The following is a 24,577-nucleotide window of genomic DNA, read 5'->3' on the forward strand; positions in this document are numbered from 1 at the left end:
GACTTCCGGGGTGCGTAAGGCGGGGAATCTCTATGTGGTCTGACCAAGGGGGCTGCAAAGCTCTCTCCACCCGAATCCTTGCCTCTGGGTTTCGTCCCCTCAACACAGCATTCCACCTCAGAGCCCAGGAGGCTGGGGTTTGGACTCTTGCAGCGGCAGCTGTCAGGCCTCTGGGTGGATGGAGCCCGAAAGAGGTGTTTACAAGTCCGATGTTTGTAAATCGGGCGTGTGCGAGCTGGAGGCTCCCGGAGTTGTGCGCTTGGGCCAAGTCGGTGCCTGAGCCACCCTGGGCAGCCTACCTGCTCTCTTCCTCCAGGGAGCAGAAGCCGGGCCAGACCCGGGGCTTTCAGCTCCGGTCCGGGGCCAGCTGGCTGTTCTGGGCACAGCGCAAAGGGCGGTGACCATTCTTCCGGGCCAAAGGGCCAGAGCAAGGATCCCAGGAGATGGGATCTCCAGGACCCTTGTGGAGAAACAGCCCGAGGCCTTCCAGCCCCTGGCAGCTACTGCTGGGGATGCAGCTGTGAGCAAAGTAAACGCTGGCGTCTGGTTCTGTGCGGCCAAGGACAGGGGAATCCTTTCAGGCGCTCGTGGGGCATTTGCCCAGACCCAGTTGGGCACACACTAGGGCACGTGATTTCTTCTGACCCTGGGTCTCTGATAAGCCCTGTCAAACCTCTCCCAGAAACAAGTACCCAGAGTTTTCCCCTCTTTTCTCTTCTAGCTTTATTAAGACAAAACAGTCCCATTGTATACAGAGCTGAGATTTATGTTTCATAATTTGCATAGCCAATTTCATGTCCTGAAGACGGCTCTGTTACATTGCCAACACATACATTTTTCACATGTGGGGAAAGCTGGGTTACTCATGCCCGCTCCCCAGCTTGTCTCCCCCTCCCCTCCCCCCATCTCATTATACTTCGTGATGAATCGTCAGGACATGGGATTTCAGGAGTCTACAATTTGCTTTTTATTGGAACCTGCCGCGGGACCCTGGGGCGGACACTGGCCCTCGCGCTCCCTGTGGCCTGTGGACCTCTGGCCTGTGGGCCGTTCAGCTGGAGAAGCGCAGCAACTCCTCCTCCCCTGTGGACACAGAGAGGCTCGGGGAGTAGGTGTGGGGTCGTCCAGGGGTCTGTGGGTGGGGACGGTCAGGGGATGGGGATGCCTCATAGAGGAGGGACGGCAGCTTGGGCTGAGCTTAAGCCGGAGCCTGAGGCCAGAAACTTCTGCTTGCGGAGTGACTCGATTATCTCCAGAGTGCGTTCCACGGAATGATCTGATTTTTTGCCTCCTGATTTACCTTAGGTACCATTTTCCCAGTGGGGAGATAAGGCACAGAAATCTTTAACGGCTGCTGTTCCCTGGAATGCTATTCCTGTTATCATTATAGCATCACCACCATTATTAGTAACGGCTGCCGCTAGGTGGATGTAGACCGTGCGAGGCTCTGTGAAGTAGGTACTTTGTCCCATTTTACAAAAGAGAAAACTGAGGCTCAAATTGACACTCAGTGTGGCCAGCCCAAATGTGGCAATGCCGGGATTGGAGCCCAGTTCTGCCCCACTCATGTCCTGCCTTCCCTCTGCCTGGGCCCAGATGCCCCATCCCAGCTGGGGTAAGGCCTCAGGCTTGGCCCCATTTTACAGGTGGGAAACTGAGGCCCAGAGAGTGGATGGGCTGGTCACCTGGTACAGAGTACAGAACTCAGCTTTCCAGACCCTCACCTCCTACCAGGGCTCCCCCACCTGGACCCCGATATCCCCCAGGCCCAGCCTGGCATTGTCGGGCCTCCTACCTTCACCAGGAATGCCACAGTACTCCTTGCACTCCTTCTCTGAGTAGAACTGGTTGCTGTTGCCCTTGCAGCCCCCGTAGATGAAGAGGACGCACTTCCCCTTGACAGCATCAAATGCCCAGAGTTGGGTGGAGCCTCGGCAGGGGCCAGGGACTATGGGGAGATTGCAGGCCTCTGTGGAGGGGGAGGGAGGTGCAGAGCATTGGAAGTCTTTAGGACTGCTGACCTAAGACACCCATCTTAGGGCCTGAGCCAGGGACCCTGCTCATCCACAACACCTGGACCCCTTTTTATAGATTGAGAAATGGGACCACAAGAAGGCATACGTGCCGAGGGTCACCCATACCCAAGTGTGCAATTCCTATGACTTCAGGAAACCTGCCCTGGAATTCCACCACTGGAGCATCCTCTCTTAGCTACCTGTTCAATGGGCAGGTGGTCTGTCTGAAGGACAGGGTTGGGGGGCGCAGGGGGAGGTGGAGAGGTGGGGCCACACTCACCCACGGTCCGGCAGGTCTGCAGACACTCCTTCTCTGAGACAAAGTTGTTGCCGTTCCCCATGCAGCCGCCATAGTGGAAGGTCTCGCAGGCCATGGATGAGCCGTTATAGAAATACCTCTGAATCATCCCCAGGCAAGGACCTTGTGAGTAGCCCAGCTGGCAGGAATCTGGGGAGGGGCAGAACAGCAGTGCTCACTGAATGCTGACTGTGTACCTGTCACCGGGCCGGATACTTTAACAGGTATCATCTCATTTAGTTTTCATCTCTGCATTAAGAGGAACGATTCTCAATTCATTTTAAAGGTAAGGAAATTGACTCCCTGAGAGGTAAAGTGACTTGCCCAGAGTTACATAGAGCTGAAATTCAAAGCCATATTTGCTGGATTCCAAAAACCCATGCTCATTCCATTCCATAACATGGGGAGTTACCAACGACCCAGAGACCCAACACCCCCTGTGTTGGTCTTGTCTGCCCAAAGACTCGGTAAGGATAGTAGTTGATGGTACATTCACCAGCACCCATGCCAGCCAGCCTGACCTCTGCCTTATGTCCCACCACCGTGCCTTTGCTGTCGTCATTCCTGCCCCTAGAATGCCAGAATGCCTTCCTTCTTAAAACCATATCTGGACACAGCATGAATTCCCCTTCATCCAGGAAGTCCTCCTTGATCACCTCATCCTCCATTTTCTGAACTCCCTCAGCCTTTTAGCTGACCCTCCCTTTTGGGTCCCTCACTTTCTTCCTTGACTGCCTCCTCTACTAGACAAGAAGGTCCAAAAAGATGGTGGTTCATCCCCATGACCCCAATGCCCAGCGCAGAGTCTGCGGTGGAGCAGGGTCGGGGTTCAGTGTTTGCTGAGAGATTTGGAGAGTGATCATTTTATCAATCACAAAAAGCATTCTCACGTTCTTGCCCATGTGCTCCCCCAGCAGCCCTGAAGGGCAGCTCAGCAGGCTGTTATCCCATTGTACAGATGAGAAAGCCACGTCTAGGAGGCCACCTAGTGGTACAGACAAGCCAAGAACTCGCTTCTCATCGTGGAGCTGAGACTTGCTAAGCTCAGGGACCATGCCTTACACTCCTCTCTCTTCCCCCATAACCGCTGGCCCAGGGCAGAGTACTGGATTTGCCCTTTCTAGGCTCAGTCCTTGATTCTAGCAGAAAAATAAGAAAGACTTCACGGTGATGAGGGCAGCTGGGGTGAGCCAACTGTGGACCCTTCCTCTCTGGAGTGTGGCAGAAGGGGATTAAAAAAAGGGGGGTGATCATCACCTTCTTTCTTGCCGAAATCAGTTACTAGTTGTCCAGCCCCTGATCCTTCCTCTTCCTGGGGCAGAACAGCCCGCCGGGCTCTCTGGGGGAAGAAAGAGAAGAAGCCGTTGCAGGGATCTAGCCACTGCTGCTCCCCTATATACCCCTGGAATATATAAACAAACCACTTGCTTTGGGGATCAGGGTGTAGACAGAAACACTACTAGATTGGTTAATGGCCTGTTTTCCCAAAAGCTTCAACCTGAATTCCAGAATAGGCATCACAAGATAGATTTCTGGTCTGAAATGACAAATCAGAACAATACCTACATATCCAGCTTCCAGCTGAAATGCCCAGAGGAATATAATAATGGAAAAGAAACCTAACCCAGAGTTGGGAACCAGGGAAGAGCAGCATTCCCATACTAGAAACTAAAAGGCATTTCTACACAACGGAGTGGGAGCGGGAGTGACTTGCAGGAAGGGCTGACCAGACCATCGTTAACTGCTTACAGCGGAAAAGTCATGTGGAGAGTAAGAAGGGACCCCGAAATTGACCCTAATACTCCTAGATATGGGGGTGGGGGTGGGGACTGCAGAGCAGGGCAGGCTGCCAAAGCTGTCAAAAGGATCTCTGGGAGTAGAGTCCACTGAGGCACAGTCCCGGGACAGTTACAGAAGGATGAGCAGGGACACTGCCGGCCATCAGGCAGTCTTCCTGCCCACAGGTGAGACCTGGAATCTGAAAAGGTAAAACTGTAGTAACCTTCAACTTTTCCCTTCTCCTTTGAAGGTGCAACTGAAGCTGTGATCAGGGACTCCCACTGTCTACCAGAACCCATCTCAAGCTGGTTGCACATAGGTCTTGCTTGGTGAGGATGAAGGAAAAGAGAAAAATCATGGAACGAATTAAATAATGCAACTGCTCAGAAGAATCACACTGAGCTGGAGAAATATCTCCACTAAACACAGGGTGTAGGTAAGAAACAGAAGAAAACTAAAACCATCAATGAAATTCGAGATGGCATTGCATCAACGTTAACAGGAGCCCACAGTTATGCAGATGAATAATATGGGAGAAGTAGAAAGTTACTGGAGGTGAAAAGGATTTTGTTAAATTTAACCACACGGTAGGGATAATAAACTGCAGTTTAAAGATTATGAGAAATAAACTCACAGAATAGGAATTCTAGAAGGAGAGGCAAACAATATAGAAATAATAGAAGAAAAGTTTTCCAAGTTGAAGAGAGACTTGAGTTGTTCAATTATAAGGGCTCAAAGGGAAAGAGAGAAAATTAATGAAGAGTCCTATCTCGACATTTCCTAGAGACAAAGGATAAAGAGCCTAGCAGTGGCCCTCAGAGTAAACGAGAGCATTTAATAACAGAAGCGGCAGAGCAATATCTAAAGGTTGTAAGAGGGTAAAGGTTGTAACCCAGGGATTCTCCACTCAACCAGGCTGTTGATCATGTGATATAAACACAGAAAGATATTCTCAGACATGCAAAGATCCTGTAGTTCTCCACCATGTACCTTTCCAGAAAAAAATTACTTACAGAAATATTCCCAACACTTGAGAAGGGAACCTAAATACAAGAAGATGCATGATGTGGTAGAAAAGAAATGATGGTAAACTAGAAAGCCAGTAAAATAGAGAGTTGAGGTTAAATTGTTGTTAAAATCGTCATTCAACTTAATGTAAATGTTAAAAGTAATTCTCCAAACAAAAGGTGGAAAATATAAACATCAATCTCAGATTCTATCCACAAAAATGAGGATGTGGGAAGCCTGGAAGGAAGAAATAAAAAGTAAGCTGCCTTTCTCTCTTTTGCAAGGGAAGTCATCAGTTATTGTTTCATTCTTTTTTTTTTTTTTTTTTTTTTTTTGGTACGCGGGCCTCTCACTGTTGTGGCCTCTCCCGTTGCGGAGCACAGGCTCCGGACGCGCAGGCTCGGCGGCCATGGCTCACGGGCCCAGCGGCACGTGGGATCTTCCCGAACCAGGGCACCAACCCGTGTCCCCTGCATCGGCAGGTGGACTCTCAACCACTGCGCCACCAGGGAAGCCCTATTGTTTCATTCTTGACATGGATGAAGAAGCACAGATTCAGCTGAGATCTGGATTAAGATGGCAGATAGAAATTTCCCTCAAAATTACCCTCTCCAATACCGAGCCATCAGCAAAGAATGAATTCAGAAATCCCAGCCCCCAAGTATTGCTCAAGACCACTGAAATGAGGAAAGGGGCACAATTTAAAGGAAAAACTAAAGCTCTCGATCCACTAATCTGGAGCTGAACAGGAAGGTCAGCAAGGTTCAGCTCCTGACCTGCCCTCCAACTCCCAGTCCTGGCAAGGCATCAAATTTCTGATAGCTCTCCCTAATACTCCCAAGTCCTGAGAGAAGAAAACTGTGGGGAACCCTATCTTCTTCCTCTTCTGATAGAGGAGTAGTGAAAATGACTTCTGGGGAAAAAAAGAGGAAAATAGACTAGAGCCTGACTCTTTCTAAGGGAAGGTTCTGGGGCTACACAGTCAATGCTCCAGGGCGTGTCACTGGGGGCAGATGTACCTTGCTGCCAGCCCCGACTAGGTGGAATGAATCCCCATAGGGTATTTATCAGTCCTTCCAAAGAGAATGCAAAGCGAGTGTATTCCAGCCAGCTCTGGACTTCAGAAAAGTGGATGGAACACAAAAAACCCAGCCCTTACTCTAAGTTCGGGTGGGAGGGGACTAAGCTTATATTTGCAGGAAGAGAGCCAAGGAATAAGGAAACCTCCACGCCACCATATCAGAATAAACAGAAAGTCTATCTAAAACGGACTAAGCAGGAGTCAGAGAAAAAGAAGTGATACAGAAACTATGCAGACCCACTTCAGAAATGAATGAATAAGTAGCCTGAACTAGAGGAAGAGCCCAAGAGTCCAGTGGTGGACATGGCCATGAACTGCCAAGTCCTCCCATCAGCAATGGATTTATATTCCCAGCTACCCACTGTCAGCCCCTGTTGGAGACCACCTCAGCTAAGGGAGCCCTCTCATTCAAGGTCATGCTCCCTTCCCAGACTGATCAACATAGGGTATTAAGGCTCCGTCCCTTGGCCCCATCATGGGACAACTCCCAAGGGTGGTCCTGGTTCCAGAACTCCCTATAGGGTTGGTTGAGCCATTGTTGTGACGGCCCTGCAGCTCTCCTTCTGCCTCTGCCCAATCTTCCCTTTGTCTCTTCCGTCCATGTATGTTGATGTAGGGAACCCAACCTAGAAGAAAACATAACTCAAGAAGCAGAAGGAAATCCCTCTTTGGCCTCGAGTTATGGAATTACATAATAAGAACATGCATGTATTAAGACAAGATTCAAAGATGAAATGGTAAACGCTGACAGAATAAGACGAAGAGAGAACCCAGGCCTAAATAAACGAGAAGCAAAACAACATCGGTTCAGGGCTCATGAATAAATTAGGAATAGTGAGGAGCAGAAAGAATAGATGCTGCTAAATAGAAGATTGTCATAGACGAGACAGTCCCAGTGGATGCAAATAAAAGCAATTTGAGAAAAGCTAGTGCATGATGGAGGATAAAGATGCTCCAGGATGAGAGAACAAGTGTTCGCCAGATGGCAAAACTCAACAAAGCGAATAGAATATGAATTCCATATCATGAGAGAGAGTTTCCTGAAATACAGTAGAAATGTCATCTGTGGATGGAAAGAGCATGGTGTATTCCAGGAAGTTTTGATATAGACTCTCAACCCCAAGACATGTCCTTGTTAAGATGCTGACTTCTTATCAAGGAGAAAGTCTGTCCAGGCATCTGAGAAGAAGAAACAAATTGCTTCCAAGGAGAAGAAATAGCAGGCTGGCCTCAGGCTTCCCTGCCGCGGTCATCAGTGTGGAAGAACAATGGAGCAGTGCACACAAAGCTTCTTCTGAGGGTGAGAAAACATGACCTTAGAATTTGACACTCAAGCGAAATACCCTTCAAGGAGGAAGGAAATGGGCAGACATTCTCAAACAGGGAAGAATTCTGGGATTAAAACACCCATGAACCTTCCTTGAAAACAGCACTTGGTAAAAAAAAATGGCACTAAGAGATTAATAGAAAGAATAACTCAGGAATGGAGAAGCTGTGTTATATTCACTAAGGGTGAATGTAGACTCCACTAAAATATAGAACTATTACTAGATGTCTGGGAATCATGGTGACAGAGCAGAATGGGGATGGTATCAGTCTGGAAAACGTAAAAGCAAAAGGGAAGAGAAGATGGAACCAAGTTTGGGAGTGAGGATGTCTGTCTCCCAAATCTTGCAGAGAGCAGATATTCTCTAAAAGTATCCATAGCGATGCCAGCCTCTTAAATATTAGTTCATAACCTTGACTTTATCTAGAGCAGTCTTTAAGGAGTAAATCTCTTGTGGATAATAAATATTTATTTGAAGTTTTTTTTAAAACCTTCAAACTTCAGGGCTTTTTTTCCCCCTGTCATTCCGCACGGCTTGCGGGATCTTAGTTCCCTGACCAGGGATCGAACCCGGGTCCCCTGCAGTGGAAGTGTGGAGTCCTAACCACTAGACCACCAGGGAATTCCCCAGGGCCCTTTTAAATTCGAGTAAAACTACAAGGAATGCCTTTTAAAATTTAGAAATAGCATCTGTAATGTAATTCCATTTAATAATAGCATATTTAAATCTGTTCCTCTATCTATCCAACCTTCCTTCTATCTGCCCCTCTCCAGGTGTATGCAGGTCAAATTACCGGAGTAATGTGACTGTTGGTAGGTGTTGGGTGGTGGAATTTTTTAAAACTTATTTTTTATACCTTTATACTGCACTGTTTTGATTCTTTATATTGATCGTATGTTAGTTTTATAATAACAATGGTAATTTTTTTCTAAAAAATATGTAAGCAAACAAATAATGTGTTAGCAGTGTTAATTCTATGTAGGAATAAGGACATTATTGTCTTTTTTTTTTTTGCTTTCTTGTATTTTTTCAAATTTTCAAGAATATGTTTCTAAAATAAATATTACGTGTATATATGTACTTATATACACATACACATATATAGATATATACACACACAGCAGTAGACTAAATTAGGATATATAATTTCCAAATAATCAGAGAAAGAAAGAATGAAGACTTAATATGGCAAAAGGCAGGAAAATAAAACAGAAGAAGGAAGCCCCACAAATCAAAAGTCAGCACAGGAGAGTCTCACTGGTTTGAGAAGCTGCTTTGCTCTCGGATTTGCATTTTGGGGGGATCAATTGACTTTATTTTCATTTATTGCATATCGAGTATCATTATCTCATTATTGAGTATGTCACTGCTTTTAGGCATTATGCTAAGACCTTTTCTAACATGTCACTGGATTCTAACACCTGGAAGGTAAAGGTAATTACCCCGTTTCGCAGATGAGGAAAGTGACATCCAGATGGGGCAGCAGTTAGCCCAATGGCAGAACATGCCCATCACTGCCTTCTCTCAACGACCCCACCTACCAGCTCAGCAGGGCCTAAGTGGGCAGGGTGGGGATGGGGTGGGGGGCAGAGGTACTCACCGAGAGTGGAGTGGGCGCTGGTTCCTGCTCCCCAGGGACACACTCACCTAGGGCAGAGGACAGGAGAGAGAGTGAATGAGACCCAGACATCCCAGACCCAGGCAGGCTTTGTTTGTTCCATAGAGCTAACGACTACGTGTCAGGCGGGACGTGCGCTGGGACCTGTCTTGTGCATTAGCCCACTTCGTGGATGGCTCCACCCCCATGGCTTGCTGCAGGTCACTTGTTGGAAAAGTGATAGACTGGTGGCTGCACCACTGTCACAACCTGCATCGTCTCCACCCACAACCAGCATTTCACGGTTGATATCTATTGAGCACTTGCTAGACACCAAGTGCGGCGCTATTGTATTTAATTGCTTTATTTCATTGACTCCTCACAGCAACTTCTAAAGGAGGCATTATTATCCCCATTTTACAGATGAGGAAATGAGGCTCTGGAAGGGTGACCAGCCAGAAGCCACCCAGCTCAATCTGAACCTTGGTGCTCTAACTCCAGAGCCCAGGCTCCTAACCCCAACACTCTATTGCCTCCCAAGAGGTAGCCATGGATTCTGGCTATAACCAAACTTAGACAGGTGGCAGCAGAGGGAACGCTGAATTGGGTCTACTCTCAGCTTCGCCAGGTACGCTCTGTGCGACTTGGAGCAAATCCAGAGGCCTGAGCTGCCTGTTCTATAAAGAGGGGAGGGGGATCGTAGCTCAGCTTATCTCAGAGGGTTATGGGAAAGACCCAGGGACTGGGAAGATGTGCTCTGGGGGTCATGAAGGATAAGACGGGTATCAGAAATGGGAGGTGGGGTGGAGGTGTCACTTACCTCTGTCGGGCATCCTGAAGATGGAGTCCTCAGGGATGCCCACACCCAGGGCAACTTCCCTGAACTGCTCCAGCAGGGTTTCCCGAAGCTGTGGCTCCCGTCCTGCAAGTAGGAAGCAGGGGAGACTCCTAGAACCACAGGTACCTGGGCCGTCAGGGCCTGAGGTTATTTTGCCCAGGGAGTTTCATTTCGGGGAAGTTTGAAAACTGTTGGCCCAATTCCATCTCTTCGATACCCTTATGGAAACCTCAGCCCCAGAAGAGGATGAGGTGTCCCTCCCAGGCTCCCCATCTGGGTCTCCCAACTCCCCACACAGCTCTCTTTCCACTGGTTCTTTTAAGAACCCGAAGGCTCTGGAATTCTCTGGAATTTTCAAGATCAAAAGAAGAGGATTCTACCTCAAATGGGAGACTGAGCTCTACCTCCTCTAGGGAGAGTAAATGTTTTCACCTTTCCCTTAACTGGAGGTTTGTCAGAAGGAAAAAGCAAAACTCCCTGCTCTTCCCCACTCCATTTCCCTAAATCCCGGGTCTCCTCCCACGCCCAGCTCCAACGAGTGTATCATGTTCCAGGCCTTTACCATAGAGCTTGGCAGTAATGGTGGGTCCATGGCGGCGGCTGTATTTCTTGGTCAGAAAAATGGCATACTCATCATAGTTGGTGTGGACCACATAGGACTCCATGGTGATGTTCCATTCTGCATGGAAGATTCAGGAAGACAAAAAGATCAGTGGTCAGAAGGTTTCTAGCCTGAGATCCTTCACCTATTCACCCACACATCATCTATTCATCCATCCTTCTGTTCACCCATCCCTTCCATATATTTATTATCCGTCTTCACTCTCTCCCTCTCCATCCATCCATCTCCTCCATATATTCATCATTAATTCAACCACCATCATTCCATCCATCCATCCTCATCATATATCAATCCATAAATTCATCCGTTTTCTTTTTCCTTCTTTTTCTTTCTTTCTTTCTTTTTCTTTCTTTCTTTCTTTCCTTCTTTCCTTCTTTCCTTCCTCCCTTCCCTCCCTCTTTCCTTCCTTCTTTCCTCCATCCATTAATCCATCAATTTATCTATTAAATGATTGATTGACTACCCCCCTAATCTACCATCATACGTGTATTCACTTACCATTTTTTTAATTCTCTCACTCATTTATTTATCCAACCCCAAACATTCAACCCCTGACATGATTATTTGATGCATAGAGCAAATTCAGTAAACATCTGCTGGATTAATGATTAAATTCATGTCCAAGTCCCTCTATCACTTGGCACCACACACACTGTATATGGTAGATGCCTAGCAAATTTTTATCAGCTGACTGCAGGTGCCTAACACGAGGTCTGATGAAATCTTGATGTTATCCTTAGCATTCAGCACCATCACTCAAATTCTGGATGAGCACGTGCATGGCAGGGCAGGGGTGGGGGGAGGGATAGAGAGAGAAAAAGAAAGAAGGAGAGAGAGAAGGAGGAGGCGGAAATTTGGAGGGAGGCTAGATGACTGCAGAAAAGTGGGAGGAAAAGTTGTAGGGGCAGAGAGGGCTGAGGCAGAAGGAAAGAGAGCTTAAGACAGCAGGTATCTTTTAGCAAAGGAGGGAACTGTAGATGTCTCCTTTGACTCAACTTACTGGGTTTGTGATAGAGGAACTTTCCGTCAGTGCCTGTTTTCTCATAAGCCCCAGAGATCGCCTCACAGACACCTTTCCTGGAAATGAACAAACCAAAAGGAAGGTAACTTCTGGCTGAGACCATGGTCCTGACACCCCACTCTCCTGCAGGGTCCTTCTAAATGCCTTTTTTTTTTTTTTAATTTAGAAAGTAACATTTCCAAATATCTGGTTTAATTCTCACACCAGCCCTGGGAGACACAAATTTCACATGAGGGAACAGAGGGACAGAGAAAAAAAGGAACTAATCCATGCTAACCTGTTGGTAAACCCAGCACTAAAAATCAACTTCCTTAAGCAAATCTGCACATCAGACTTAGACACCATGAAGTCAGGATGATGAATTAACACATTAATTCATGTATTACTTTTTGTCTCTCTTATTTTCCTCATCTGAGAAATGGGGATAATGATAGCTTCTACCTCACATGGTGGTTGTGAGGATCAACTGAGATATTATATGCAAAAAGCTTAGAGTAAACACTATGCACTTATTAGGTATTATTGTTACTATGATTATTATTTATCTTGTTAATATTTAATGAGCAGCATCTATGTGCCAGGCACTGTGCTACATGCTGGGGATACAGAGGAGGGCAGGACAGACCCTGTCCCCTCATAGAGCTTATAATCGAGTGAGGTGGGCAGGCCAGGGGCAGATACAGTCAGTGTGAGAATTGCCACAAGGGGCGGGGTGGAGCCCGAGGTGCTCCGAGAACACAGAAGAAGGCATGTAACCTCAACCTGGGTTGGGGGGAGTCAGGGAGGACTTCCTGGAGGAAGTGACAAAGAACCTGAGTCCTGAAGGATCCATAGGAATTAGCGCAGGGAGGTGGGGAGAGGTTTTCGGAGAGAAGAAACATCCAATGCAAAGGTCCAGAGGATGGAGGGTGCCAGGGACTGAAAGAAGGTCCACTTGTGTGGGTCACAGAGTACATGGCAGAGAGTGGGGCAGGGAACAGTGAGTGCTTGGGGGTCGGGGGCAGGGGGTGCTGAAAGGCCACGTTGAAGAGTTGAATTTTATTCCCAAGGGCAATAGGGAGCTCTGGAAAGGTTTAAGCAGATTTGAGTTTTTGAAAGGTCTTTCTGGTTGCTGGGTGACGAAAGGATTGGATGGAAAGTTGGCGATTAGAGGTGGGGAGAAGTGTAGAGAGGCTACTGTAGACAACCAGGAAAGAAAGGGTGGTGGCTTGGTCCAGGGTGGTGGCGGTGAAGAGGAGACAAGTGAACAGACTGGAGGGATTTAGGAAGGGCAGGGACAGGGCTTGATGATGGATCGAATGGCCGTGGCAGTGGAAAGAGGAGTCTAGGACAGCCGCCTCCCACCCAGCTTTCCAAGATGGGGGCGGGGGAGAAGGGCCCTTACTGAACTAAGGGCACCCAAGGAGAAAGAGCAGGTTGGAAAGCAGGCACAGTGTTGGGGGCGTTGCCCTTGAGGTGGAGGTGGGGCAACTAGAAAGGGCTGCCCTGGTGGAGGGCAGCAGAGAGGTCTGGAGCTCAGGGCCGAGTCCTGGCTGGAAGTGGAGACCTGTCACTTTCTAGGATGGGGTGGTGACTGAAGCCAGGGCAGGGGGTGGGGTGGAGGTGGGTCCCCACTCACCGCCAGTGAGTATTAGTCACGCTGATCTCCCTGTCCGTTGCTCCCTCTCCCAGCACCAGCGAGCTCATGGTCATCTTGTCCTTGAACCTCTTCAGCCACGGGCAGGTGGAACCCACGGCCACGTGGAACCATTTCCCGTAGATCTAGGAGGCAGCCACAAGCTCTGAGGATCTGGACCTCGAGGAAGATTTGGAGGATATCTGTCCCCTCCCTCCTCTCAGTGACTTCTCCTCCTAAGTGATCATCCTTGTCTTACAGGTAATTGGAGGCTACAGGGCTTCCAGGGAGGATGGAGCCCTGATGGAGGAACTCCAGGCATTGCAGCCAGCTTAGGACGGAGATGTGCAGGTGGGCCCCACCTCACTGGCAGAGGGCCTGACTCTGCTGAGATGTAGGATCTGGGCTGCTCACCTGGACGGGGTCCATATCTCCAAGCCTTAAGGTCACCATCAACCACCGCTCCCCAAAAGCAGGAGTCCTGTCTTCTACTCCTCTGGGGACAGGTTGCTCACCGCCTTGCACACAGCCCATACCTCCGTGTCAGAAAGTATCTCCTTTCCCTAAGCTGCGTCTGACCCAGGGCAAGCCTGCCGCCTCTTTCTCCTGAAAGGGCCCTCAGGTCCCCGCAGACCTTTTGCCATCCCTGACCACCAGAGGCCCTCTCCTCATGCCTCTCCTCCACAACCTTCCTCATCCCTGAACATAAGCAAAGTCCTCAGGCCAGCACGGCTACAAGGGTCTGACGGAACCCAGGATGGTGGTAGAGGGGCAGGCCCCGTTCAAGGTCACCCAGCGCTTCGGGCAGAGCTGGGGCCGGAGGGCAGACTCCCCACACACAGCGCCCTGCCTGGGCCTCTTAATCCCACCAGCCTGACCTCTGTCGTGCTTCTCATCTCCCCATAATCCCACACGTAGGGCGGAGCACCCAGGACGGGCTAACAGAGATGCTACGAGGGAGGTGAGGACTTGAAGGTTGAAGGGCTGCGGGATGGAGGGTCACAAAAACCTCGGTGCTGCTGGGGGCTGCAGGGCAGCAGTCTGCACCGAGCCTTTTCTGGGTGGGTTCTAATCAGAGCATGGGTTCCCCTGGGAACCCGAGAGGGCAGGTTCAGACGTGAGGACCTTTGACTCAGAATGTCAGCCTGGAGGCCCACAGAACGGTGCATGCAGAATTGTAGCTTCAGCAGATCCCTGAGAGTCTGGGCAGCAGCAAGGGCCCTGAGGGACCCACGCGTGGAGTTCCAGATGCGAGACTGAGAGCCCGGGGCCTAGGACTTGCCCCTCCCCCGCAGCAAGGCCCAGCCGCTCGGACACCCTGCCATCGCTGCCAGAGAGGCCAGCCTTACCCTAGACAGGTCGAAGTTCTCCTGCACTTGGATGTCGTCGGGCAACGTCGTCACAGGGCTGGCACTTACCGCCAGGCAGGCGGTCAGCTGCAAGAGCAGGGCCCCAAGACTCTGCATGGCTCCGGGCTCCTCCGCCTGGGGTGTCACTCACGGGCTCCGTCTGGGGACAGAAGAGCCACCACCTGCCTGCACGAGGCAGCTATGGACTGAGGCTGGGGAACGGGCCTGTGGCTGTAGATGACCTTGCTGTTTGCTCTGTTCAGCCGGGACCAATCAGGGCCCCAAGGCCAGGGCCAATCGATCCCTTGTAGTGCCCAGGCCGGGGTCAGGGTCCCGAGGGGCCAGGGTGGCTGCTTCAGAGGAGCTGCTGGCCAAATGCAACCCGGTCCTGGTGCAGCCGGGCGCTAGGTTCAGGCCCCATGAAGGCTTCCCCAGAAACTCCTCACCTGTCCCAGGTGGGATGAAGAGACGGGCAGCCCCTGGCCCTTCCCGCTGGGTCGTTCCACCTGGGAGCCAGGAGGACAAGCCTGACTGGCCCATTTCTCACATGAGAAAACTGGGGCCCGGGGAGAGGAAGTGACTCAGCAGAGACAATAGGGAGGTCTGTGGCAGAGCTGAGACGAGAGCTCGGGCGTCCTGTCCCCAGAGTTCCTTCTCTGACCCGTGGCTTCCCACAGCCCTAGCAAATAATAGTAGAAATGATGATGATGATGTTCACAGCTTCCATTCCGTGAGCACCTGCTGTGTGCCAGCTGTCTACCAGCACTTCACACCGGCCACGGAATTGATCATCCCCACAACAACCTCGTCAAGTAGGTGCTATTACTCCCCTTTATAGGTAGGGAGTTTGAGTCTCCAAGAGGTAAAGTGACTTGCCTAGGGTCTCCCAGCTGGGAAGCAGCATTGCTGGGAGAGGCAGCATCTGGTGGTGGCTGAGAGCGTGGACTCGGGAGCCAGACTGCTTTCTGTGCCACTCACTGGCTGTGTGGCCTTGGGTGAGTGACTTTCCCTCTCAGTGCCTCCGTGCCCTCATCTGCAAATGGGGATAATAGTTCCTGGTTCAGAACATTGTCACGAGGATTGATGGAGTTACGCTTGTAAAGCACTAGGACAGTAGCTGGCAATGGTAAGAGCGGAATGTGTATGTAACAGGTTGGATAGTGTCTCCCCCAAATTCATGTGCACCCGGGACCTCAGACCGTGGCCTTATTTGCATAATTCGTTCAGGTGAGGTCATACTGGAGGAGGGTGGACCTAAACCCAAGGACTGATGTCTTCAGAAGAGAAAGTGGGGGGGGGGGTGAGATTTTGATACAGAGACACACAGACACACAAGGAAGACGGCCACGCGAAGACCAAGGCAGAGCTTGGAATGAGGCAGCAGTAAGCCAAGGGCTGCTGGCAGAAGCTAGGAAGGATTTTCCCCTGGAACCTCCAGGAAGAATGCGGCCCTCCTGACAACTTGGTATTGGACTTGTAACCTCCAGAACTGTGAGGAAAATACATTTCTGTTGTTTTATACCACCCAGTTTGTGGTGTTTATTAATGGCAGCCTTAGGAAACTAGACAGTATCCATTGCATTAAAATATTTAAATGGGAATTTTTTAAAAACCCAGGTCTGTTTGTCTCCATAGATCAAACTCTTGCCAGTGATACTGCAGGCCCTCTCTAGGAAGAGCCCTTCTCCAGTGGTCAGAACTTCTGTCTTCATTTCCTCCCTGCCCTTGGCACAGAACATTCCACACACACAGTAGCCTCCTTGCTACAGCTGGGAATGACCCCTTCAGACAGGCAGGTCCACAAGAAAGACCCCTGCTCATGTGAGGATCCGGCAGTTCCCCCACAGAGTTGCCCCAAAAACTGGTGAGTCATGTCCCTCTGTAAGAGTCATCAATACATTCATCTTTCCAGTATCAGGAACAAGTGTGTCTCTAGTCATAATAAGTGAATGTGTTTCCTCTGCTCTGTCACTGGCAGCTTGGCTAGTGATGACATTCCCTTTTCACTTTGGCTGCCAGGAAGCTCAAAGCCATATGACAAATTTAATCATAGCAAGTATCTTGGCTTAGATTTCTGAAACACTTATCTTCCCTCTTGTTCACCAAGTTTCGCAGGCTTTTATGCTTTGGTTCGTGGTGGTAGTAAGAAGGCAGAGTCTGAATTAAGAGGTGTGCAGACAACTGGCAGCCAGAAGGCTTGACTCGCTCTGCATGACTTTGGGTATGGCCTTCGCTCTCTGAAGCCCACTTTCCTCACCTGTAAATGGAAGAAAACAATCCCTGACGCGTCTGCCAAGAGGTCAAGTGAGCGATGTGTGTGAAAGTGCTCTGTAAACAGTCCACTGCCTCACCTGCGTGATGGTCTCAGGAGGTCTGTCTTTGGAGAGACCAGACCTGATATAAGAATGAAAAAATAACAATGAATCATGAATAGGAGCAGTGCCACCCTACTAAGGTTGCCTACAGTGTACCGTGATGGCTCGACCGATCTTCATAGAGGGTCTACGTTATTAGGGTTGTCAATCCCATTGGCCCCAGGGGAAGCCTGAGGCCCACGGGGGTGTGGAAGAATCCCGGCCTCCTTTGGATAGGATTGCTCATCCAGCCACACAGCCTCTCCTGAGGGTGGGGGGATGCAGTGGGGGGGGGTGGTGGGTGGGAAGAGGCCCAGAGGATGGGCCCGGGATGTTGATCTCTTCTCCCGCCTCCAGCGATGTTTGCTCTCCTCAGATTATTAACCAGAGCAAACAGAGAGAGCAAACTCTGCCAAAGCCCACCTGGACTTTGAGCTGCTTTTTAAAAATTAACCCTGGGCCCAAGGATGGAAGGCCGGCAGTGATCCGGGGTACTGACCCCTCTTCCCCTTCTGGCCATCGGGGTGGAAGGATCGGGGCTCTGGGGCCCCTGTCCTCCTAGGGGACCCAGGGGTCCAAGTGTCCACTGGAATTGGCCAGGTCCCAGAACCATTTCAAGGGGAGGGCGAGGTCCTGCCTGTGCAAGAGGCCGCTGAGCCTCAGAGGTGCCCAGTGTGCAGGAAGGAATAGAGGCCTGTTTCAGGTGAACACTCTGGGGCTCAGAGAAGGAATGGGACTTGTTCAAGGTCACCCAGCTTGGGGCCGAGTTGGGGGCCAAATAGGCCTGACTGCAGTGCCCAGGCTTTCCCCCATCATTTATTCATCCACTCATTCATTCACCAAACATGCACTCCATGCTCGGTGCTGAGGGTAGGACGGAAAGCATGACAGACTCCCCAGTTCTCCCTGCCAGGATGGGGGGCAGGGGAGTGAGAAGAAGGTAATAAGACAGGATGGTCCCTGCAGTGATGGGGGAAGCAGCAGAGGCCAGGGGAGAGACTTTGACCTGAGTAGTAGAAATTAGCCAGACAAAAGCGCATGCGTGGGGCGAGGGTGGGGTTGGAGGAGGAGAGGGTATTCCAGACAGAGGGAACAGCAGCTGCGAAGGCTTAGTGGAGGAAGATGCAGAGAGAAGTGTATTTGGAATGCAAAAACAAGCAAACAAGCAAAACCATAGGTCTGCAGCTTGGGAGACAGAGGCACATGGGGAGAGCCAGGCCGGGGAGGTGGCTGAGGTCCAGCAGGGAGGACTCTGACGCCAGGTCAAGGGGCTTGCTTGTTATCTAGAGTATGTGGGGAGCCCTAGAGAGTTTTCAGAAGTGCTTTCAGGGCTTCCCTGGTGGCACAGTGGTTGAGAGTCCGCCTGCCGATGCAGGGGACACAGGTTCGTGCCCCAGTCCAGGAAGATCCCACATGCCGCGGAGCAGCTGGGCCCATAAGCCATGGCCGCTGAGCCTGTGCGTCCAGAGCCTGTGCTCCGCAACGGGAGAGGCCACAACAGTGAGAGGCCCACGTACCGCAAAAAAAAAAAAACAGAAGTGCTTTCAGATTTTAAAATCGGCTGAGGTGAGAGAGGAAGCTGTGCAAGTGGGAGGCCCAGGAAAGCAACTCTCTAGAGACTCGCCAGGAAGAAGGAAGGGGCCGCGACACTGGGACCCAGCAACTGGACAAGCAGGGACATCAAAGACATGGGTGGACGTGGTCAAGGTTGGGGCCTTCCTCTGCTCATGGTGGAAGAGGGTGGCAGGGAGACCTCACCTCCTCACAAGGAGGCATCCAGCTGCGGGCCTCGCCCCAGTGCCTGACCCTGCCCAGTTCCCTCAGACTCAGAGCCACAGCCCCATCCCTTCATGGGGAAGCTGGAGGCGGTAGCAACCAGACGCCATGACAGTGATGGGGAAGGGGTGTTTCTCACTGCCCAGCTCTGTCCAGGCTTTGTTCCTCACTCCCCACCCCGGTCCCAAAGAGCCAGGCCACCCAGAGACTTGAGTTCCGGTCCTCGTGACTTGCTGGGTGACTGTGGGGCAGTCCTATCCCTCCCTGGCCTCATCTTCCTCATCTGGGCCTCCAAATCAAGGTAAAATAACTCATGTGACAGGGCTGAAGTAAGCACTGGAGGAGGGACATTTGTGAAAGTGCTCCCCAGTGTACATGCCGGAGGTATCGATGTCGTCACAGGCACTTAGCCCAGCGCGTGGCACCAGGTAAGGGCTCCCTACACAGCAGAAATTACACGCAAGAAGGTGTGGGCATCCCGTGGCCACTAGAGGGCAGCAGAGAAGTTCTAGAAAGACCACTGGGGTTTGTCCCCATTCCTCCGTACAGGCAGGAGGCAGAGGCCTAGAGCAAAGGCCCACGGAAGTGGTAGAACCGGGGCTGGAACCCAGCCTTCCTTGCCCCAAGCCTGCTTACACCCCCCTGGTGAGTGTAAAACACTCAGCTTCTGCCTCGCCTATCCCCAGAGCTGGATGCTTAGACAGGGCCCTTTGAAAAATCGTTCGCTGCCCAGTGAATTCAGTTCTCCTGATGAACCAGAATTGGGAGTCGCTGCTATAGACAGCAAGGGCGGTGATAACCCGAATAACCACTTGATTAAGCTCGTACTGTGTGTCAGGCCCCACGCTGAGCACTCTACAGCATGGCTTACTGAATCCTCCCGTTAAGGTTCAATCATTTTACTACAATGCTAGTCCTACTTTGCAGATAGGGAAACTGAGGCTGAGCGATCAGGTGACCTAGTGTCAATGGTCACCCAGCCAGTGAGTAGTGATCCAAACCCAGATCTGTCTCCCTGACACCCAGGTCACTCTGCTGGCCTCCCAGCCCCTTGTCCCCTGATAAACAGTGGGCCCTTGGCTGTGTTCTTTCAGACACCTGGAGCAGAGGGGTGGGTGTCTCCCTTCACTGGACCCCTCACAGCAGGAGTGAGCCTGGTTCTCCCTTCCCTGGCCAAGGGCATGCTCTGTCTCTCCCATGAGACCTGACCCTTCCCTTTTTCCCAGCACTGTGCTGGGCACTTAGGTGCTCAACAACCACATACTAATTGACTGACTTAGAACTGTGAGTGGAAATGTAGGTCAGACCCCCAAAAAGGACCACCTAACTAGAAGACAGCTGAGGGAGACTGGGAGATTGAAATCACCATGGCCAAATCCTTGAATCACGATCAATGAATGAGCAAATGAACGAGTGACCGGGATACTCATTGGCACGACTTAAAAGGCAAAGATACCTGTTCCCTTGCATCACCGACTTTGAATTAGTCTGTGTATCGTGGCTGGGAGGATCCCCAAGGCTTTGTCCAGCAGTGTGATGGTTGAGCAACTGAACTTTGCACCCAGACAGTCCTGGGTTCCAGTCATGGCTGTGACCCCTTCCTGCCTGTTTGATCTTAATTGACTTCAACTTTCTCAACCTGAGTCTTCCCCTGTTAAATGGAGTTAATAAGAGCTCATAGGGGTGTAGAAGAATTAAATGATGAGCAACATGTCACGTTCTTGCTGCTTGCAGAGAGCTCAGCAAATAAGAAGTGATAGCCCAGGGTGGAGGGTGCCCTTAGATGTTGTCAATGTGGAAGCGGGTGGCTTAGCCTGCAGAAGCAGCCCAGAAAGTGAGACACTTTGGAGCTCAGTGTTCTTGAGATCCAGCTGCCCCTGGAACAGAGCTTGTGGCCCAGAGCCTGGCTCCCTTTGTACCCCAGAAGAAAGGGCTCCCAAAGGAATAAACTTCCAAAGTCCTGTCTGCATTCAGGAAGAGGACACAGGCGTTTTCCTACTCTTTGCAGACTGGTCTTATCTGTCCTGCATTAAAGCAAGACCTCAGGAGGCCTGCCCGACTCCTGGCTGACCGAGTTGACATCACCCAATATCCTTGGAGGGACTAAAACAGCTCTTTTCTGAAATCACGAGGCAAGCCAGACTCCTTGGAAGGTCCCACTGGCCTTTCTTCAATGAAGACAAATGAATCTCTCCCAGTCAGCTTCCCTGGAAGGGCAGTGGGAACACTTCCCTGGATTTTCCACTGGGTGACCCAGTCCTGAATGGCCACTCTCTCCCTGGAAGAATCCGTATTAGAAGGCGCACCTTGCAGGAAGGAGTCAGCAGAGCTGGATGTCAAGTTCATGAGTCTGTATAATCAGAGTCCAGATATTGATGCAATTCCTCTCCTGGAAAACAGGACTGGTAGAATGTTTGTGCTGAAAGCATTCATTAGTAATAAAAATAGTAATAACAACCAGTATGTATTTAGCACTGACCACATGCCAGGCTCTGTCCTAAACAGTCTACATAGTTTCACTCTTTCAATCCTCGTATCATTCCCCATGAGCACATTAACTTCTCGTCGTGTAAACCAATCGTATCCCCACTTTACAGAGGAGGACTGAGATTCAGAGAGGTTAACTACCTTGCCCAGGTTCCCACAGCCGTAAGCTGGGCAGACAGGCTGAGAGGATGGGTTCGACAAGGTTCTATATAGCCTGGAGACCACCCAGAGCCCTGTGCACCACATAAAAGCGGGACTTCAGGGGTCCATTTCTAATTCTCTCGTTTCTGGCTAGGCTGCACAGAATCCTCCTTCATTGGGTAGTCTGTGAAAAATTATTTTATCTTCGGAGGTGGTGAAGTTTCTTACATGGGGGAAAATAGCTTGGGAAGTCCATTTCTCTGCCTCACTAAAGACCTCTGTATGGTCTGGCTTTGCTGGGCTGTGCTGGGATTTGATGGAGACTGACTTCTCCAAGGATGCTGCTCTATTCTGCTCAGTGGTTCCTGGTTGGATAAAAACTGCTCCTCTATTTTCCCTTCCTCTGTGGTCCTACTGTGTGGCACTTGGCATGATGGTTGAAATCATCTATTCAAGAGCCAGACCACCTTATAACAAATCCAACTTTTGCCACTTACTAGCTGTGTGACCTTGGGAAAATTCTGAGCCTCTTCTTGTCTCGGTTTCCTCACCGTAACATGAGGATAACAGTAGTACCTACTTCACAGAGTTGTTATGAGAAATGAATGCATTACTACATGGCCAGTGCTGGAAGGATGCTTGGCGACAGATAAATTTGTTGATTGTTATTATTTATTCCATTGCAGAGCAACTGTCACTTTGATTGTTCTTTTCCCCCACTTGGCTGGAAGCTCTTGGAGAACAGAGCAGTGGCTCAAGCTCAGGCCAGTGTCCTCATGCCTAGTAGACCAGGCCTGACCTTCATGTGTGATGAGTGAGAGATAGTGTGATCAGAGCCAGGGGCTGAAGGAAGGTTCGTGAGGAAGACACCTATGGCCAACTATTAAAGATCTTTCTTTGTTGGCCAGCAAGTACAGATGTCAGTGATGGCCAGGGGACCTGTAGGTCTGTTGCAGAGCAGGCTTAGAACCCAGATCTCCTGACGCCAGTCCTGGTCTCCAACCACAGCATCAACTTGTTTACAAGTTCCAGTAGCTGCTGCTCCTTGTTTCACAGCAAGACCACCCCCACCTGCCCAACCCCGCTCTGCCACGTTTGTTTGCTTAAAATAAAGGAAGACAAGTCTTTGGAAGCTCAACAAGGAGATGGCAATGGAAAACGTAAGAGGACACAAAATATCCCTCAAAGGGGCTGAAATCGACCTGTTGTGCACAAAACTGAATAACTATGAATTGGGGCAAATGTGTCATTAGACAAAGGGAGGAAAGACCTTGAGTGAGAGAAAGCAGGATGCGAGAGAAGGCTGAAGCAGAGAGAGGGAGAAAGCAGGATGCGAGAGAAGGCTGAAGCAGACAGAGGGATGTGGGTAAGATGTTCTGGGCAGTTGCATCTTTGGTTGGAATAAACTTTTATGTTCTCTCCACTTCTCGGGGTTTATCTTGGGGTTGGTCATCGAGAGGAGACCTTAGAGCCTCTTAAACACAAGCACCCACAGGATTGCTTTTCCTGAAGCTTCTCTTGTCCTACCGTAATGCTTTCAGCCATGCTCCCCATTCTGCACTGGCTAAGAGTTGGAGTCCCCAAGGATCTGGAGAACTCAGCCAGGCTTCCAGACACCTAGGTTGATCTCTAGACTTGTCGGCATTCTGGAAACTAATGATGGCCTTCCAAGCACTGGTGACCATCCTCACCCCCAGCCAAAGATTCCGGAGAATCCCTCCCAACTTCTACGCAAATGTTTACAATTTCAGAGAACTCTGCTAGAGATTTGGAATTCTGGGAATTTCCCTCAGTGCTTCAGGTTTTCCAAGAGCTGCCCCCAACTCTAATGTACCAGAGCTCCTCTTCAAAGTTGGACAGTCCTGGAGAACTACTACCCTATTTCATGGGGCCAGAGAAATTCCTCCAATTCCGGCATTCTGTAGAAAGCTTTCCTGTGGAATCTACTGTTCTCAGTTAAAACCACAGGATTTGAAGAGTCTTGATACATTACTGGGGTCCGATGGAATTCCTCCAGGGCTAGGGATTCTGGATAAGCTGCAGTTCTTGAGTAAGGATGCCGATTGGGAGATGGACACATGGTTCATGGGATGGGGGTAGTGGGGACTATTCACCTTGAGTCCTGAATCTATCTCTGGGAAAGCAAGTAGGGATTTTGCTGAGCTGGACCCAGGAAACTGGAAAATCGTGGGTGGCTCCAGTGGGAGAAGGAATCGTCCAAACAAGAATGGACCGGCAACAGCCAAGGTCCCCCTGGGTGTTCCCTGTCCATTCTTCCCAAGGCAGCCAAGGAAAGCTTTCACGCTCAGTGCCAGGGGCCTCCTCTGCCTGAGGCTAGAGACCTCCCAGCAAGCAGGGCCACATTAGAGTGAGAAAAGGGCTCTGGGGAACGGAGGAGCCCAGGCTCAAACCTGCCGAGCCACGCAAGCTGATGTAACATCAAAAGCACCTAGAGCAGAAAAAAGTGGCTTTACAGCATTAGTCCGGCTTGCCCTCCTTCTACCCTTCAGGTCTCTGCAAAAATGTCCCCTGCGTGAGACCTTTCCTAACCCCCCTGTATAGAACTGCACCCGCCCTGACAGATGGACCTCCCTGCTCTGTTTCGCTCCATGGCATTTATCACTATCTGACTTCCCATGTGTTTTGCCCAATTTCTTGTTTCTTGTCTGTGTTGAGGGTAAGGCTTCCTATGCTTTGTTCAGTGCTGGCCCAAAGTTGTTTCTCAATTAAATATTTGTTGAGCAAATTGTTTCGGAACCCAGATTGTCAATTCTGTCAAATTGTCACGTCGACTAAAAGTTGCTTTTGGCTAAATTACCCACAACAGGCGAAGCCTCGTGCTAAAATCTTCCCAAATGTCAGTGGATTTAATCCTCATGACTGTCCCATGAGGGGCTACTATTCATGTATCTATTCTGCAGATGAGGTGACTCGGGCCAGCGCAGTTAAGTCACCTGCCCAGGATCACTCGTGGTAAGTGATGATGTTGAGACTTGAACTTGTGTTGTTCTGTCTACGGACTGAACCCGCCCACCCTGCCTGGCCCAGTGTCTGTGGTGTCTGGCTGTCACCCCACCACCCTGGGTTCTGCCTCCATGGACTCCAGCCTTCTACAAACACCTCTATTCACAGTCACAGGTTTTGCCTTTCAATCCGTGGCCACTGGGGGCTCCAGCCAGGGATGACCCTGACACAACCAGCTTCAGGGCCCAGCTCTGCAGAGAGGGGCTCAGGAGTCAGGGCCCTGGGAGTGGGGAAGCCTCCGAGA

The 24,577-nt window shown here is 50.3% G+C and overlaps 1 protein-coding gene across 1 annotated transcript; it reads right to left on the minus strand.

Annotated features, from left to right (window-relative positions):
• Nucleotides 1–748: 748 nt before the first annotated feature.
• Nucleotides 749–14,989, minus strand: AMBP (alpha-1-microglobulin/bikunin precursor). The gene is made up of 10 exons (XM_004269305.4): nt 14,552–14,989; nt 13,206–13,348; nt 11,567–11,643; nt 10,507–10,623; nt 9,927–10,028; nt 9,110–9,156; nt 3,571–3,652; nt 2,296–2,463; nt 1,796–1,969; nt 749–1,083 (listed from the first exon to the last, which is right to left on the minus strand). Exons 1-10 carry the CDS (start codon nt 14,666–14,668, stop codon nt 1,052–1,054), a joined length of 1,059 nt encoding a protein of 352 aa, XP_004269353.1. The 5' UTR covers nt 14,669–14,989; the 3' UTR covers nt 749–1,051.
• Nucleotides 14,990–24,577: the final 9,588 nt, after the last annotated feature.

Source organism: Orcinus orca, chromosome 6, assembly GCF_937001465.1.
Source record: "Orcinus orca chromosome 6, mOrcOrc1.1, whole genome shotgun sequence".
NCBI lineage: Eukaryota > Metazoa > Chordata > Mammalia > Artiodactyla > Delphinidae > Orcinus > Orcinus orca.

Coding starts and splice junctions, on each gene's coding strand:
- AMBP (XM_004269305.4), bottom strand. CDS start 14,668: ATGCAGAGTCTTGGGGCCCTGCTCTTGCAGCTGACCGCCTGCCTGGCG. Junction 1,970..2,295: donor GCAGACCTGCCGGACCGTGG/GTGAGTGTGGCC, acceptor CCCCCTCCACAG/AGGCCTGCAATCTCCCCATA. Junction 1,084..1,795: donor CTGTGGCATTCCTGGTGAAG/GTAGGAGGCCCG, acceptor CTGTGTCCACAG/GGGAGGAGGAGTTGCTGCGC.